The sequence below is a fragment of the Pleurodeles waltl genome, chromosome 7 (assembly GCF_031143425.1).
Source record: "Pleurodeles waltl isolate 20211129_DDA chromosome 7, aPleWal1.hap1.20221129, whole genome shotgun sequence".
NCBI lineage: Eukaryota > Metazoa > Chordata > Amphibia > Caudata > Salamandridae > Pleurodeles > Pleurodeles waltl.
The window spans coordinates 56,546,932-56,565,920 of NC_090446.1; the positions used below are offsets into that span (position 1 = coordinate 56,546,932).

At 40.2% G+C, this 18,989-nt stretch overlaps 1 protein-coding gene across 2 annotated transcripts in view; it reads right to left on the reverse strand.

Moving 5' to 3' along the window:
- Positions 1 to 509: 509 nt before the first annotated feature.
- Positions 510 to 18,989, reverse strand: part of LOC138303617 (C-type lectin domain family 2 member B-like) — a 67,891-nt gene continuing 49,411 nt past the window's right edge. For both annotated transcript variants that reach the window (XR_011205425.1, XM_069242909.1), the window contains one exon: positions 510 to 17,854. Coding sequence is in view for 1 of the 2 variants with exons in the window: in XM_069242909.1 (XP_069099010.1) it covers positions 17,734 to 17,854 (121 nt within the window). In the remaining variant the exon portion in view is untranslated. The remainder of the gene's footprint in view (positions 17,855 to 18,989) is intronic.

Consider the following 18,989-nt stretch of genomic DNA (forward strand, 5'->3'; position numbering starts at 1 on the left):
AAACGTATGCCATAAAATGGGCTCTTGCACAAGCCCTTGTATTATATCGCAATCAAGCAGGTTTGGATAGATTTGGATAAGGATTCTCCTTATCAGATCATGCCTATATGGTCCAGTCCACGGGTGCAACCACAATACCCAAACATTAAGCTAAACACCCAGTGAGAAAAATTCTCACAATTAGAGTGCCAAGGCGTAATTCAGCCTTGCATACGTCCCATAAGCAATCCACTTTTTTCTACAATGAAACCTGATTATTCATATTCTATAGTTTTAGACTATAGACATTTGAACAGTCATACACACTCGTTTGCAATTCAAATTTCAAACAGCACAGCTTTGATGAACATAATTGTCCGTAAAAAATATGAATCAAAATTTGCAATGGCTTTTTGTGCACCTGAAGGCAGAGAATTGTAAATGGTGTTGGGGAAACTAATTTTCAAACCTCCACAGAGTGACACAAAGAAAAAACAATCACCAGGCAAGGCTCCAGAAGAGATGAAATGTTTGTTGAGGTACCAAGGTTTATTGGCAGGCGCACATCCCAGTGTTACGTCTTACAAGCTGGCATCTTCTGCCCTGAAGCATGTAAGTCAGGCAGTTATATATGCTACTACGTGCTGTCACAGCAATAGCACAAAAGGGGACAAAGTCCAAACATGGGCACACATATACAAAAGAAATGCTCTGCATATACAAATCTTCAGGTCTATAGAGTAAAAATATACATAATGCAGTGTGAGCATGAACAAGTGAACAGACAACAGGTGGACCCTAAAGAAAAGGGGCTGGGTTGCTGAATGGCTGAACTTAAAGTGTGAGACCAAGCTAAACTTAACGTGGTTTGGAGAGGTTTGTTTGCACAGCTGGCATAGGTGTCCGAGATGTCAGCAGGGAAGTCTTACTGGGATTCAGATAATGGAGGAGAGAAGTGCCACAGTGTCCTTTCCTCAGGATCTGCATGTTGCTGAACAAAAGGCCCACGTTCCAGCGTCACCAACTCAGAAAGCTATTACAGCACAGAGTTATGAGGAGGCCAGTCGAAGGGAATTAGGGTAGAGAACAGCAGGGAGAAATCTGAAAAGAAAAGGTTAGAACAAATATGCACTTACTTATTCATAGAACTATAACTCATCAATAGAATCTTGACTAAATGTGTCTCCGTGATATGAGATGGAGACCCCTTTTGAAATGAGGGCAAAGCCCCTTCTCTTTGAATCATGGAACAAGAATAAACTATGACCTCAGAACCAAGAGATGGCAAGAGCTTTGGATTACGATCATACTCAGAATATCAATCCTGTAACATTTATGAATTCATTTGCTTAAGGTCGTGAACGAATGTAGGCCACCAAAAATACCTTTTCATGAGTTCTATTGTTTTTTGAGGACCTGGATGACCTGCAAGAGGATGACTGTGTAATCAACGAAAAGCTGTCTCTCAACTCCTCAGTAAGCAGGAATACTCTAGATTCGCATAGAGGAAAGCCTTGTTGAATAGACCTCTTGGTGTCTTGTTGTAACCACTCTTGCCACTTAGTGATGTGAAAATGATTACGAATGAGATCAAAGAATTTCTCAGCAGCTACTAAACACAACACTTTTGAAGGCGTTATAATAGGCATGGGTTTTTGTTCAGTAGGTGTGATTGAAAAATCTTGTCTAGATAATGCATCAGCCTTACGATTATCTACTCCTGTCTAAAAGTCACTATGAAATTTAATTCTGCAAAGAATAGCATTCATCTTAGTTGTCTAGGAGTTAGTAGTCTGGCCGAACTAATAAATTGTAAATTTCTATGATCAGAATAAACAGTTATGGTGTGTTTCGCTTCCAATAGATAATGTCTCCAATCTTTAAAAGCATTACGAATTGCTAGTAATTCTTTTTCTGCTATGGTGTAATTCTGTTCCACTTCATTCAATCTTCTTGACGCATATGCTATCGGGTGTAATTGTCCAGTTTCTAGATGACGTTGACAAAGGATGGCCCCAACAGCGACATCAGACGCATCAGCTTCCACAATGAATGGTTCCTCCACATTAGGGTGAGCTAGAATAGGAGCAGTAGTAAAGGCCTTTTTTAAATCTTGAAATGCTTTCTCTGTCTCTTGGGACCAGTTGAAGATGGCCTTTTTCCTTAACAATTTGGTGATTGGTGCCACCTTTTGGGAGAAGTGGTGGATAAAGCGTTGATAAAAAAAATACACAAAACCCAAAAAACAACATTGAATATCACGTTCTGATTTTGGTGTGGGCTATTTGGATACAGCTTGAATTTTTCTTTCAGTCATTTGCATGCCGTCAGGTGTTAAAATGACTCCTAGAAATTCAACTTCTTTGGTATGGAATTCGCATTTACTTAGCTTACAAAACAAATTATGTTTTTGTAGAGTTTTTAAGTACTTTTTTTAACATCTTCTTCATGTATATCTTCAGAGTTTGAATAAATCAAGATATCATCAATATAAACGATGACAAAGATGTCTAGATATTCTCTCAGAACATCGTTTAGGAAATATTGAAAGGCTGCTGGGGCAATACATAGACCGAACGGCATCACTAGATACTCAAAGAGGCCATAACGAGTCTTATAAGCCGTTTTCTACTCATCTCCCTCTCGAATTCGAACTAGGTGGTAAGTTGAGTTTGGTATAAATAACGGCAGATTTTACCTGGTTTAACAAGACTAGTATGAGAGGTGGTGATCTTATTTATCACTCTAAAGTCAATACAAGGCCTTAAATCACCATTCGCTTTAGGTATGAAAAACAGTGGAGAAGCCATTGGAGATTGTGATAGCCGAATTAACTTGTTGGCTAAACATTGATCAAGGTATTCTCGTAGGTCTTAATTTTCTTTCTCTGATAGTACAGATATTCTACAATTTGGTATATTGGCGCCAGGTACAGGGTCGATCTGACAACCGTACGGCCTGTTAGGTGGTAATGAGCTTTCTTTCTTTTCTATGAAAACATCAGTATATTCTGAATACTGTGATGGCAGATCAGTTTCCTTCTCAACTGCAGTAGCAATAGAGTGTTGAAGATTTCCTTCTTTGTTTCGTCTTGATTGAAAAAATTTCTTTGCGCAAGAAGAAAAATGCAAAACCTGGTTGCGCCAGTCTATGCATGGATTATGTAACATTAACCACGGCACTCCTAAAACAAAACAATATTGAGGTGCTTAGATTATATCAAAGCGAATTATCTCACAGTGGTTCTGATTCTCATATTTGCAAATCATTTGTATTCGTGAGGTTTGTTTAGTAACGGGACCTCCTGCCAACTCACTACCATCAACTGCATACACAACTTCTGGAACCTTTTTCTTGACACTGGGTATATGCAAATCTAGTACAGTTTGTTGGTCCACAAAATTTCCCGTTGCCCCTGAATCAATTAGAACTTGTACATTATGTCTTTTGTACTAAAATTCGAAAATGTTTGACATAACGATTTGTGCAAGAGCACACTGAAGGGATTGTCAATTTGCCCAAGAGGTCCCCTTGGTTTTTTCTTGGGCACTTTAGTTTTCCTATGAATTTTCCAAAGCAACAGTTATCTTTTTCTTATTCACAAATGTTGGATCAATTTTACCTTTGGGTTTCTTTTGACATTCTTTTACGAAATTACCCTTTTTTCCACAATACAGAAACTGACCATTTTTTCGTCGTATGTCTTTCTCTTCTTTGATCAGTGGTGGGCGAACAGTTCTGATATCCATCAGTTCTATCATAGGATCTGAAGACAATTGAAGGTGTCTGGATCTTTCCATTCGCCAGTTGGGTTTTTCCCATTTTTTCCTTACTCCTTTTCTTTCAGAAAGTCTGATCTATCCGTAGGGTTAGATTAATTAAATCTGTGCAGGTTTCTGGTTGTGGTTCAACTTGGGCCAATACATCTTTTAGTTCGTCTTTTAGCCCTTGATAAAATACTGCTGACCTTTTTTCCTCAGGCCAAGCAGTTTCCACTACTAACTGGTTGAAGTGTGACAAATACGTTATCAGGTCTTTGTTTCCTTGACGTATTTCTAGTAGTGCTTTGTATGTAGACAGTTATTGCGCGTCTGTCAAAAACCTTTACAAATTCTTCTACAAAACTACGCCAGCTATATAACAGAGGACTGTCTAATCGGACTAATGGCACTGCCCAAGTAGCTGCATCACCATTCAGATATGATATAAGGAATGCAATTCTAGATTGTGCGTCCGGAAAAGCACTAGCCCGACACGTAAAATGTAGTTCTACCTATGTGAGAAAAATTTGAACCTTATTGGGGTCCTCAGATAACCCCTCTGGTACAGCTAAAGGAATCTGTGTCGGCACATTCACAGCTATGTTAGTAAGTGCGGAAGGTATTGGACGAGACTCAGATTCAGAACCATCCACCTTACTCTGTAACTGAGTTACTTTATTAACTAAATCAGCTGTAACATTTTTTGAGTCTGTCAAATCCCTTTGCATCTGAGTGACTACTGCATAAGGGTATCTAGGGTGGCCATTTTGTGCAGCTCACGTACAGACCAAGGGGAAAGTATAAACTTGTGGGCTCACTATTCTGTCACAGTGTCCTTTCCTCGGGATCTGCATGTTGCTGAACAAAAGGCCCACCTTCCGGCATCACCAACTCAGAAAGCTATTATAGCACAGAGTTATGATGAAGCCAGTCCAGGGTGGGGGGGGGGGGGGGGGAATTAGGTTAGAGAACAGCAGGGAGAGAGATCTGAAAAGAAAAGGTTAGAACAAATATGCACTTACTCATTCATAGAAATATAACTCATCAATAGACTCTTGACTAAATGAGTCTCCGTGCTATCAGATGGAGACCCCTTTTGAGATGAGGGCAAAGCCCTTTCTTTGAATCATGGAACAAGAATAAACTACGACCTCAGAACCAAGAGATGGCAAGAGCTTTGGATTACGATCATACTCAGAATATCAATCCTGTAACATTTCTGCATTCATAGATCATTACCTAAAAAATCTCAAAGAATTAAATATGCTTTTCACATATTATGCTTTCCAAAAAAAAACAATGAAAACTATGATTTGCTTATCTCCAGAAATACTTTCACATTCACAACTATAAAAGGTCAAAAAGTTTTTACTCATTGAATTTGAAGCACTTTACTTATAATACCAGGAAGCGCTTTTACTTGTGTTACCTGAGACGCTACGCTCGTTATGCTAAGAGGGCCCTTCACTCATGTGGCCTGAATCACTTTGATTCTGGTGCCAAGAGCCTTTCACTCCTGTGGATTGAAGCGCTTGAATTGCCGTACCAAGAGCGCTTTACACCTGTGAACTGAAGCGCTTGCATCGCCGTGCCAAGAGCGCTTTACACCTGTGAACGGAAGCATTTGAATTGCCGTGCCAAGAGCGCTTTACACCTGTGGACTGAAGAGCTTTGAAACGCCGTGCCAAGAGCACTTTACATGTGGACTGAAGCACTTTGAATTGCCGTGCCAAGATCGCTTTACACCTGTGGATTGAAGCGATTGAATTGCCGTGCAAGGAGCGCTTTACACCTGTAGACTGAAGAGCTTGAATTGTCGTGCCTAGAGCGTTTTACATCTGTGGACTGAAACTCTTGAATTGCCATACAAAGAGCGCTTTACACCTGTGCTCTGAAACACCTTTGATCGTCGGGCCAAGGCCGATGTACTCTGGAAAACTGAAAACGCTTTGCTCGTTGTGCTAAGGGGCGCTTTACTTCTGGAAGTAACTACTTCCTTCAAAATTGGATTCATCAAGGCCTTACCAGTAAGAGTACGACCTAAACGTTTTTGAATTCACCATGGAAACAAGGATACTTCGACTGGATGACACTCTGCCATCCAGGAACTCTGCTTTTCTTCAGAGAAACCCCCACGTGGTCTGACTGCATCGAAGTCTTCAAAATAGTGAGCAACGTGCTTGGGTGTGGCTGGGCTGTATAGGCCTGCCACACCCGAAGATGGTTGCTTCCTCTAAAAATATGGTAATTGTAGTCCCTTCGTGGAACAGCACTGATAAGTGCATCTTGTCCACCAATGTCCTGAACCTGCAGCTCTATGAGTTTTGCCACAGGGCAGATGACGTTGATGGCCACCTTTGGACAAGAGGGGATGACAAGTGGTGCGCATAAAGACTTGGCTGTACAAATGGCAAAAGACTTTGTCACTATCTAGCTTGGCGTGGATAGCACTGTGCTGATCCAATGCTTAAAAACCTTGCTAGATAAACAGACATTTGAGGTGAGCAAATCTAGAGTGTTGCCGGTGTTGCAGGGTGCTCCTTACTAGAGCTGCTCTCCACCTAAACTTGGGAACTACCCAGAGTTCTCTCTTCTTTTTGTGTGTGTGTGTGTGTGTGTGTATATATATATATATATATATATATATATATATATATATAAAACAAAAGAATGATTGCCACGCACTCCGCTCAGCCACAGAATGAATTTAAGTGGTTTATTCGGTGCAAAAGAAAGAGAACAACACGTTTCGACTATACAATCTTCTTCTTAAAAAACATTTTAATTATGTAAATACTCGCATTGATATTTACAAATTTATCCGTAAATTAAAATTGGTCAAGTATCACTCCATGAATTCGAAAAAAATTGAAGTAACACAAGAGGAAACATCAATTGACACTCCACATCAATCGAACTTGTGTATTAATCAAATTGGGGATTTGAAAACGCTATTTGATTTATACTTCGATTTACCGGATGAAACATACACTGAATCAGAAGTTGTACGAGAATTGGAAATAGACACCAATAAACATCAGTTTAGTCATTTTAAAGAAAAATCCAAATTCTGTCCGGTACTATCACCTGGAAATAAGATTGATATATTTTTGGAACTAGTATTGGAAGACTTGGAAAAGTTACAAAATATTAGACACCATGGTCATCGGGAAAATCTTTCAAAAAGTGAACGATTAGCCTTAAAATCACTAACGAACAATGCTAATATTATAATTAAACCCGCAGACAAGGGTGGAAATATTGTGGTTCTGGACATACAAAATTACATGGCAGAAGCATATAGGCAACTAAATGATCAATCTAATTACAGAAAATTTAATCATAATCCCATCAATCAAATGATTCATCAATTGCATTGAAAATTAGATGACTGGCATCAACAATCACTTTTGAATTTAGATGAGTTTAAATTTTTGAAAAAGGAGAATCCAACTATTCCAACAATATATTTTTTACCTAAAATACATAAATCACTGACATCACCACCTGGCAGACCAATAGTTTCAACATGTGAATCATTATATGAAAGAATTTCTGATTATGTTGACTTCTATCTGGCACCAATTGTAATGACCTTAAGTTCATACATTAAGGACTCAGGAGATCTATTACGTATCTTATCGGAATTAAACTGGTCTGATGATTACTTATTAGTGACAATAGATGTTGTATCTTTATACACGTCTATTAATCATGATATTGGATTAAGAGCATGTGAATATTTTCTAAGACAGAGAAGCATTGTGGAATTTGAACATTCAAAGATGTTACTTTCAATGATAGAATTATGCCTCAATAACAACATTTTTATTTTTAATCATGAGATTTACCAGCAAATGTGTGGTACAGCAATGGGCATTTACCTTTCTCCCAATTATGCCAACTTAACAATGGGTTGGTGGGAAAGGGAAATAGCTTGGCGTAAGGATAATGATGTGTTCATGGATAAAATTGCACTTTGGGTACGGTTTATCGATGATTTATTTATAATTTGGCAAGGAACACAGGATGATTTTCAACTATACTATGATAAATTGAATCAGAATAATGTGGGTTTGCAGTTTACTTGTGAAATGAGTAAGTCATCAATTAATTTTCTAGATATCAATATTTATGTAGAAAACAATAAATTAGAAACCAGTCTTTCGTAAAAAAAGTCAACGAACAGCATTTTACATGGTCAAAGTTTTCATCCTAAATCACTTTTAAAAAGCATTCCCTATGGAGAATTGATCAGAATGCGTAGAAATTGTTCTAATGAGAAAGAGGTAGAGTTGAAATATAAAGAGACTTTACATAGATTTAAACAGAGAGGCTATAATCATCGACTTTTACAAAGAAATTTAGAAAAAGTACAAACAATCTCTCGAGATGAGACACTAGTGCCTAAGAAAATAAAGGTTACAGAGGATGAAACAGAGGAAAACAATGTGAGAATGATAATGGAATATACTAAAGAAAGTGGCCTTATCAAAAATATTTTACGCAAACATTGGCATATCATACGGAAAGATCCAGATCTTGGTCCAACAATAGGCTCAGGTCCAATGATCACGTATCGAAAAGCTCCATCATTAACAGAATCAGCTAACTGAACAACAATGTGGCTTCATTAAATGTAACAGTTGTAAAGCTTGCAAAATTGGAAAATCAACTAAAACTGTAAAATTATGGGATAAAATGGTAATGAACATAAAATATCGAATAACTTGTAACACCAAATTTACAGTTTATGTAATTGAATGTCATTGTGGCTTGAGATACGTAGGCAGTACAATCTGCATGCTAAAGAAAAGAATTTTAGAGCATGTCAGAGCAGTTTTACATAAAGATCAAACATATGCCATAGCCAAACACTTCCAACAACATGAAATAAACACTTGGAGAATGTTACGCTATTATGGGATAGACCACATTCCTGAAAATGAAAGAGGTGGAGATAGAGTAAAAAATTTGAGACAACTGGAATCTAAGTATATTATCTCAATGAGGACCAAGACTCCGTTAGGGCTTAATTACGATGAGGAGCTTTATGTCCATCTCTGAATTAAAATGAACCAGAATTTATTTTATAAATAATTATCAGAGCCACGATTGAATATGAAATTAAAGAATTACACTAATTAATTCACTTTTTTTCACATAATTTACACACGAGAAATGAATTGTGAGTAAATAATTAGGGAGATGAATTTTGAGGTTTATTTAATCATGACTTCAAATGAAATGGCTGATTATTGTAGAATTATAATTTATAATTATTTGGTTCTTTCTCTAATTTATGATAATTAGTTTTTAAAGTTATAAATATATATATTTTTTGTATCATTAATATTATTTCATGGGATTAACAAATTTTGAATTGATGAAATTTAGTATAAACTTAGTGAAATTTTGTATTGTATAATTGAACTATCATAACCAGAATGCATTGGATTGGTGTGTGAGATAGATAATATAAATAGATCCGTTAGAGAAAGGACTATAGAACTAAGAAGAAGACTGTATAGTCGAAACGCGTTGTTCTCTTTCTTTTGCACCGAATAAACCACTTAAATTCATTCTGTAGCTGAGCGGAGTGCGTGGCAATCATTCTTTTGTTTTTTATATATTTTGAGAGTTCAGCCAACTCTCCTGCCTTGCACCAGCTGTTAGTGCGCGTCGGAATCCTTGGCTTGCTTTGGTTGGAATATATATATATATGGAAAATGTCACTTACCCAGTGTACATCTATTTGTGGCATGAGATGCTGCAGATTCACATGCTGTGCATTATCCTGCCATCTAGAGTTGGGCTTGGAGTGTTACAAGTTGTTTTTGTTTTCGAGTCACGAGACCGAGGGACTCCTCCCTTTCGGCTCTGTTGCGCATGGGCGTCAACTCCATCTTAGATTGTTTTCCCCACAGAGGGTGAGGTAGGAGTTGTGAGTATACTAGATGTGCCCATGCAATGGAGTAGGTATGTATGTACTCAATGTGTATCAAAAGAATAATTATTTACAAAATTTACAATTTTCATCCAACTAATAATGGCTACAGGCTACCGGGGAGGTGGGAGGGAGCATGTGAATCTGTAGCGTCTCATGCCACGAACAGATGTACACTGGGTAAGTGACATTTTCCGTTCAGTGGCAAGTGTAGCTTCAGATACTCATGCTGTGCATAGACTAACAAGCAGTAATCTCCCCAAAAGCGGTGGTTTATCCTGTAGGAGTTGAAGTTGTCTGAAATAATGTTCTTAATACAGCCTGTCCTACTGTGGCTTGTTGCGTTGCTAACACATCTACCCAGTAATGCTAAGTGAATGTACGAGGCATAGACCAGGTGGCTGCCTTACAAATTTCTGTCATAGGTATATTCCCTAGAAAAGCCATTGTGGCGCCTTTCTTCCTAGTGGAATGTGCTCTTGGTGTAATAGTTAAATCTCTTTTTGCTTTAATATAGCAAGCTTGAATACATTTAACTATCCATCTGGCGATGCCTTGTTTGGATATAGGATTACCTGCATGAGGTTTTTGGAAGGCTACAAACGATTGTTTTGTTTTACGAAATTGTTTTGTTCTGTCAATGTAATACATTAGTGCTCTTTTAATGTCTAATGTATGTAAGGCTCTTTCGGCTACCGAGTCTGGTTGCGGAAAGAAGACTGGGAGTTCCAGTTTGGTTTAGGTGGAATGGTGATATGGCCTTTGGTAATAATTTGTACGGAGAACCACTTTATGTTTATGTATTTGTATAAAGGGTTCCTGAATAGTAAATGCTTGTATCTCACTTTCTCTTCTAAGTGATGTGATAGCTATTAGAAACTCTACTTTCCAAGTCAGGTATTGCATTTCACAAGAATGCATGGGTTTGAATGGTGGGCCCATGAGTCGTGTTAATACAATATTAAGGTTCCACGAAGGTACTGGTGGTGTCCTTGGGGGTATGATTCTTTTTAGTCCCTCCATAAATGCTTTAATGACTGGTATTCTAAAAAGCGATCTTGTATGTGTAATCTGCAGATAGGCAGATATTGCAGTGAGATGTATTTTAATGGAAGAGAATGCTAGATTAGACTTTTGTAAGTGTAATAAGTAGCTTACAATGTCCTTTGTGGAGGCGTGTAGTGGTTGAATCTGATTAGTGTGGCAGTAGCAAACAAATCTTTTCCATTTGTTTGCGTAACAATGTCTTGTTGTAGGTTTTCTAGCTTGTTTAATGACCTCCATACACTCTTGTGTAAGGTTTAAATGTCCGAATTCTAACACTTCAGGAGCCAGATTGCTAGATTGAGCGATGCTGGATTCGGGTGTCTGATCTGTTGTTTGTGTTGTGTTAACAGATCTGGTATGTTTGGTAATTTGATGTGAGGTACTACTGACAGGTCCAACAGTGTTGTGTACCACGGTTGACGTGCCCAGGTTGGTGCTAGGAGTATTAGTTTGAGTTTGTTTTGACTTAGTTTGTTGACCAGATAAGGAATGAGTGGGAGAGGGGGAAAAGCGTAAGCAAATATCCCTGACCAACTGATCCATAGTGCATTGCCCTTGGACTGAGGGTGTGGGTACCTGGACGCAAAGTTTTGGCATTTTGCGTTTTCTTTTGTTGTGAATAGGTCTATGTTTGGTGTTCCCCAGTGGAGGACGTGATCCTGTAGGATCTGGGGATGAATTTCCCATTCATGAGTTTGCTAGTGATCTCGACTGAGATTGTTGGCTAACTGGTTCTGAAATACCTGGTATGTATTGCGTAATGAGGCGAATATAATTGTGAATTGCCCAATGCCAAATCTTTTGTGCTAAGAGACACAGTTGTGACAAGTGTGTCCCCCCTTGTTTGTTGAGATAATACATTGTTGTCATGTTGTCTGTTTTGACAAGAATGGGTTTGTGGGCTATCAGTGGTTGAAATGCTTTTAATGCTAGAAACACTGCTAGCAGTTCCAAATGATTTATGTGAAGTTGTTTTTGTTGATTGTCCCATTGACCCTGTATGCTGTGCTTGTTGAGGTGTGCTCCCCACCCCATCATGGAAGCATCTGTTGTGATAACAGCTTGAGGCACTGGGTCTTGGAATGGCCACCCTTTGTTTACATTTATAGGGTTCCACCCTTGAAGCGAGAAGTGTGTTTGGCGGTCTATCAACACTACATCTTGAAGTTGACCCTGTGCTTGTGTCCATTGTTTTGTTAGGCACTGTTGTAAGGGCCGCATGTGTAATCTTGCATTTGGGACAATGGCTATGTATGAAGACATCATGCCTAGAAGTTTCATTACAAACCTTACTGGGTAGTGTTGGTTTGACTGTATGCTTGATGTTATGTTTTGGAATGCTTGGACTCTTTGTGGGCATGGAGTGGCAATTGCCTTTTGTGTGTTGAGTGTTGTTCCCAAGTATTGTTGTATTTGGAATGGTTGCAGATGTGATTTCTGGTAATTTATAGAGAACCCTAGTTGCTGTAGAGTTTCTATGACGTATTGCGTGTGAAGAAGACACTGTTGTTGAGTGTTGGTTTTTATTAGCCAGTCGTCTAAATATGGGAATACGTGCATGTGCCGTCTCCTTATGTGAGCGGCTACTACTGCTAGGCATTTTGTGAATACCCTTGGGGCTGTTGTTATCCCAAATGGTAGCACTTTGAATTGATAGTGTACGCCGTGCATTACAACCCTTAAGTATTTTCTGTGAGAAGGATGGATGGGTATGTGGAAATACGCATCCTTGAGATCCAATGTTGACATGTAGTCCTCCTTTTTTAGTAAGAGAACCACGTCTTGAAGTGTTACCATGTGGAAGTGGTCTGATTTGATGAAGAGATTCAGTGTTCTGAGATCTAAGATAGGTCTTAACGTTTTGTCCTTTTTTGGAATTAGGAAATATAGTGAGTAGACGCCTGTTCCTTTCTGATGGTTGGGTACTAGCTCTATTGCTTGTTTTTGTAATAGGGCCTGCACTTCTATTTGTAATAGGTGTAAGTGTTGTTTGGACAGATTGTGTGCTCTTGGTGGCACATCTGGCGGGAAATTTCTGAATTCTATGCAATAACCATGTTGGATAATTTAAAGGACCCATGCGTCTGTGGTAATATGTGTCCAGTTTTGATAATATGCGGTTAGTCTCCCCCCACTGGTGATAAGTGTTGGGGTTTTGTGACACTGAAGTCACTGTTTGGTCTGGTTTGTTTTGGTTACCTGGAATTTTCCCCTTCCTCTCGGGAATTGTCCTCTGTAGGAACCACAAAACCCTCCTCTGATAGTGTGCCTGATAGGTGGGTCTGGTTTGAGAGGTGGAAGGCTCTGGTGTTTGCTGTCGAAAAACTCCTCTGAATTGTGGTTTCCTAAAGGTGCCTCTGACTTGTGGGGAGAAGAGTGCACCCATGTCTTTGGCCGTGTCCGTGTCTTTTTTTTAACTTTTCAATTGCTGTGTCCACTTCCGGCCCAAACAATTGTTCTCGGTTAAATGGCATGTTCAACACCGCTTGTTGGATTTCTGGCTTGAATCCAGAGCTTCTTAACCATGCATGCCTGCGAATGGTTACCGCTGTGTTGACCGTTCGTGCTGCCGTGTCTGCAGAGTCTAGTGCGGACCTTATTTGGTTGTTGGATATGGCCTGTCCTTCTTCCACAACCTGCTGAGCACGTTTCTGGTGTTCTTTGGGCAAGTGTTGTATAATGTGTTGCATCTCGTCCCAGTGTGCCCAGTCGTAGCAAGCAAGTAGGGCTTGCGAATTAGCGATCTGCAATTGATTGGCTGCTTGTGCTGCCACTCGTTTGCCCACTGCGTCAAACTTTCTGCTCTCTTTGTCAGGCGGTGGAGCGTCTCCTGACGATTGAGAGTTTGCTCTCTTTCTTGCTGCTCCTACAACCACTGAGTCTGGTGTAAGTTGTTGTGTTATGAACACAGGATCCGTTGGGGGAGGCTTGTACTTCTTCTCCACCCTAGGTGTGATAGCCCTTCCTTTAACTGGCTCCTTGAATACTTGTTTTGCGTGTTTGAGGTAGCATTGGCAGACTCCGATAGGAAGCATGGGTGGATGCCAAGGTGTTAAACAGGAAATCATCCTCTACTGGCTCTGAATGCATTGCTATGTTGTGGAACGTAGCTGCCCTGGATAGTACCTGCGTTTATGCAGTACTGTCCTCTGGAGGTGACGGCTTTGTTGGATAACAATCCGGACTGTTATCCGATACTGGTGCATCATATAAGTCCCATGCATCAGCTTCATCCTGTGTCATCCCTTTATGTGTGGGTGACTGCATTGGAGGTGTTCCCACTGGAGACAGTTGTGGCGAGTGTGGTGGGGACGGCTGTGGTGAAAACCTTGGTGGTGGGGATTTTTCTCTAGCCACCTTCGCCTTAGGCTGCATTTCTGTCTCCTGAAATGCCAGTTTTCTTTTAGACTTGATTGGAGGGAGAGTTTGTATTTTTCCAGTCTCTTTCTGGATATGCAACCTCCTTTGTGTACGGTCCGGTTCGTCCATAATTAATTACTGCTCAAACCTATGTCTTTCCTTCATTTGGCTGGAAAGTCCTTGTTCTTCTGTGTAAGAGCTTCTTTTCCGCTCCGAAGCCGCTTTTTTCGGTACAGAGGTTTCAGATATTGTCTTTTTCGGTTCCGATTATATTTTTCTCACTTTGGGTGAGTCGAACTCTTGGTGTCGAGAGCGTTCGTTACCGGAATCTCGACCGGAGTCGGAAGTCTTTGGCAAATCCCTGGTCTTTTTTGGTGCCGATGTTTGGTCACCTTCTTTTCGATGGGTTAAGCCATGGCCTGTTGGCGGTGGCGTCCCCTTGGCCTTAAAGATCTTTGTGTGAGTTTTTGACGGGGCAGGTTTACTCACTGTTCGCTGCACCGTCGAGTTTCGGTCACTTTCGGATTCGTCCGAGTCCGATCCCTGGATGGAAATCCTTTCCTCCTCTCAGACGTCGAGTTGCTCTCTCGGTGTCGACGCCATTTGCAGTCTTCTTGCTCGTCGATCTCGTAGGGTCTTTTTAGATCGAAATGCTCGACAAGCCCTGCAAATATCCTCCCTGTGTTCCGGTGATAACACAGATTACAGACCAGGTGCTGGTCTGTATAGGGATACTTCGAATGACACTTCGGACAGAAGCGGAAGGGGGTCCGGTCCATTTGTCTTCGACGATGGATGTGGTCGGGCCAACCAGGCCCCGGTGAAGAACGGAAGGCCCGAAGGGCCGCCAGAGCGCTCTTGCTGTCTTTGCCGATACAATAACACTAACCTGGTACGGAACGAGAACAATACCATTGAATTTTCGATAATTTAGCTAACTTTCCCGATTCGAAATATGGAGCGAAGAGGAACACGTCCGAACCCGATGGCGGAAAGAAAACAATCTAAGATGGAGTCGACACCCATGCACAATGGAGCCGAAAGGGAGGAGTCCCTCGGTCTAGTGACTCGAAAAGACTTCTTCGAAGAAATACAACTTGTAACACTCCGAGCCCAACACTAGATGGCAGGATAATGCACAGCATGTGTATCTGCATCTACACATGCCACCGAACATACATATATATATATATATATATATATATATATATATATATATAAAAAAACAGAATATATTCATGTGTTAGGCATACCTAAAGTATATCTATATATTTTTTAAAAACAGTTTACATATTTGGATATAGAAATATACATATCTAAATACATACATATCATCAAATTATAAGGGCTTACACACACAAGGATGTGCTGCACATCAGTGTTTGAGTATGATGGTTATGTAGGAAACTGCCAATTCTTGAGTATTCTTCTGAACATAAGTTAGTTATCCATGGGTCTGTGGGCCTGCTGCTTTCCTTGTAGAAGTAGTCTGGCAGCAGAGTTCTGAATTTAATGTAGTCATTTCATAGTTGATAGAGATGATCCGTGGTAGAGGCCATTGGTGTAATCCAGTTTAGGCAGTACAAGAGATGGCAGCCTGGAATTTGTGTAAAAATCCCAGGTGGGAGAAGATGTGTTGCAGAGTTTTCACAGAAATTAAGCTTGATCTTGCCAATTTGTTATTCCAAATTTTCAAACTTCATTAGATATTTTAGGAGGTGATCACAGATCATTGGGCCAGGCGCAGAATGGGTCATAATTTTACACAATCGCTACATGTGAGTATCTCAGTTTTGGAAGAATTCAATTTGAGATGGCTCCATGTCATCCACTGATTAATGGCTCGGAGGCAAATGAAGATGTTAGAGTTGTGCCTCAAAAACATTATCTGCAAGCAGTTTGCACAGCTGTAGCACACCGACAGTGTTTTATGTAAACACTGCTTAACCCTGCTTTCCTGCTGATTTCTTTCATTTGTCCTTCAATTGTATGTTTCCCAGGAGGCTTATTAAAATACCACACAGAGGAACTTGCAGCATCCGCCACAGTAAGTTTCCTTGGATATACGTGCAAGCGACTGCATTCTCTGAGCAACTTCGAAATATGCAATTTCAAAGATTTTACAGGAGACATTGCACTTTCTGGTTGTGCATAAATGCACCCTCTGTTTTGATATCCAAGATTCTCATTTACTGCCTTATGATTTTTTTGTTTGTTCATTAAAGGTCATCTGGGTTGTTTTCGTCTACTACGAATGTGAAAGTATTTTTAGGCAACATTGTTAGGGGTGCAAACACAGCATCATGCATGATATTAACAGCCCTGTAGAAGGAGGATAGTTAATTTGTCTATTTATTCCAGCCCTTATTTGATATAAGGCTTTGATTACTATAACATTCCCCTTCAGCATTTCTTACCTCTGCATAAAAATGTCTCAAAAGGCTGCAAAGTTCATCCGGTTGTTTCGTCTAAAAATCTGGTACATTCCCATTTTCTACCAACCGGTCTCTGAATATTTGGGCTGCCCATTTTGTTGATGTTCTAGTCTTAGTTTCAGCTCTCTGCTCTTCATGTATATCTAATTTATGTGCAGCAAAGGTTTGGTGGTGCTTTCCGGGCATCTCTGTGTGCTCCAGCTGATATATTTACCCATTCATCAATGGAAACGTGTCCAAATAAATTGAAAGAAATTTGTTGAGCTTTTCCACAAACTGAACATTCTTTGGAGGATTTGCCATAGCTACTGCTCAGCTCTCCACCTGTTCTGACTATCTGGTTGACTGCACTTTAAACAGTAGAATGGATTGCTAGTGTTCGCAGGTCGAGTTTAGAACACTCAGATGAGAGGGCCTTTACCTATGAATACATATCTCTGGAGCTGCATTGCCTTCAATGGTGCTCTCAACATTCCAATGCTCTAATAACAAAAATAACATCAAATTACTTAAAATCACAAAAAAAAAGAAAAAAACTAAGTAGAACCACAGATGTGAGTTTTTACATTTATGTAAAAAAAGCACTTGGAGGTCAGGATTCGCTCTCAACGAGGCCAGCAAAGGGGATCAGGTTACGTTCAAATGGGTCTGGTCAGCTGGGATGCACTCAAACTCATTGTAGGCCTCTAGTTCACACAGGAGGATAGGCAACTGACCCATAGGTGTCACATTTGGGGTCAAAAAGAAGAGGCAAGCTGATCCAGTCTTTCTTCTGGTTGCAGACTGGAGGGCCGTCCTTGAAAGTCTTCATAGATCCAAGAGTGATCCAATTCCAAGTTCTGGGTTCGCCACTTGTATGCCCAGTGCCTACCTGTGGGTGAGAGGAATCCCCTGCCTCACCTCAAAACTAGTTCTGGGCAGCCCCCGCTTCCAACCGCCAGCCCCCGCCTCCAACCCCCTTCCCCCCACAGTATTTGGATCTCGCCTAGCTAGTGGACAAAACAAAAAAAAAGAGGGCCATCACCAGATCAAGAGCAACTGGGTTATCACATCACAGAAAGACCCAAACTTGCGAGGGATACAATCCTTCTTAAAAGGTGTTTTTGGCAAGTGGTAGGCAAGGCGATAACAAGAAACTGCTGTAGAAAAGAGAACATTCTCTCAATGTCACCAACGAAAATTGTCCATGATTAGTGATTTTTTTTCACTCTTTTTCATACATGGAGATTTTTGAGCAGATCCACTGTCTTTTGCTGTAACATTCCGAACTTTTCACTATGCCATAATTAAGGTAAGCACATTCTGCAAAATCTTCTACCGTGAACCTGCAACAAGAAGAAAACAATCTCAGGTCTTTTCAGCAAGTTTCCGTGAAGTATTGAATAAATGTTACAGAAAACTTTTTCAATAAAGTTTTCAAATGCCATAAAATGGCCGAAACGCATACTATTTCAACAGTCTGTTATTGCGATCCTGGAAGGACAGACACTGGTTCAGTGGCAGAGTGAACTGGATGTACAGCTTGTAAATATAAGAAACAATTAGGCTTCCCGGAAACAGGTCTCAATCTAGTGAACCTCGGGTTTCATATAACATTGTGCAGAAGTGAGCAGGTGCCTTACTGGGAAACAGTGGTTTGCGATTGGCAAGCTTAGTGCCACAGACACTTATTCACACAAGAACACTGAGCACCAATACAGACGGAGGCGTGAAGTCTAAATTGTAAAACAGTTCTTGGTGGTTGACCTCTAATGATAAAAAAAAAAAAAAAAAGAAAGTGGAGTCCAACATAGGTCTAGGAGGACATTAATGGTGCTACGTTTTCAGGAGTACCTATAACTATGATCTATTTACTTTTCTCTCTAACACAGCCTATTCAATTTCCAAGATGTCAGGTTGAGCCTTCTCAGAGAGCTTAACTAGGGAGCCAGAAAGGCCAAAGTGGACAGTATTTTTGGTAGCAGGGCCCCTCCCTGCTGATCATTATGGCAACTATCAGAGGGAACCAAGCAGAGCGGTCCATGCTGACGCTATTAATACTACTAGTTGCTTTGTCTATTCTCAGTTTCACTAGAAATCTCAAAATCAGAGGGAAAGTGTAAAGGAACCCCTTCAACCAAGGGCATGATAGACCATACAGGGCCCCAGTACCCTATTCTCAAACAAAAACGAGGAAGGTTGGCATTCTGTGCCAAGACAAGAAGATCCAATATAACAGCCCCATCTTTCACATATCTAAAAAACAAGATCTGCTGACTCAGAGAAAAACTAGTTGGACTGGGAAATCTCCCTGCCAATTTTGTGTATTTTATTTGCTTTGTCTCGTGTAGAGACCTTGGTCTGAGCCCATAGACACATCTGGCCCATGATCTTTAGTACAGATGAAACTATGGGCAAGGCACGTGCAGCTAAATCTAAAACCAAGAAGAAACACTTGAAGTCATTCTAGAGCAAGGCCAC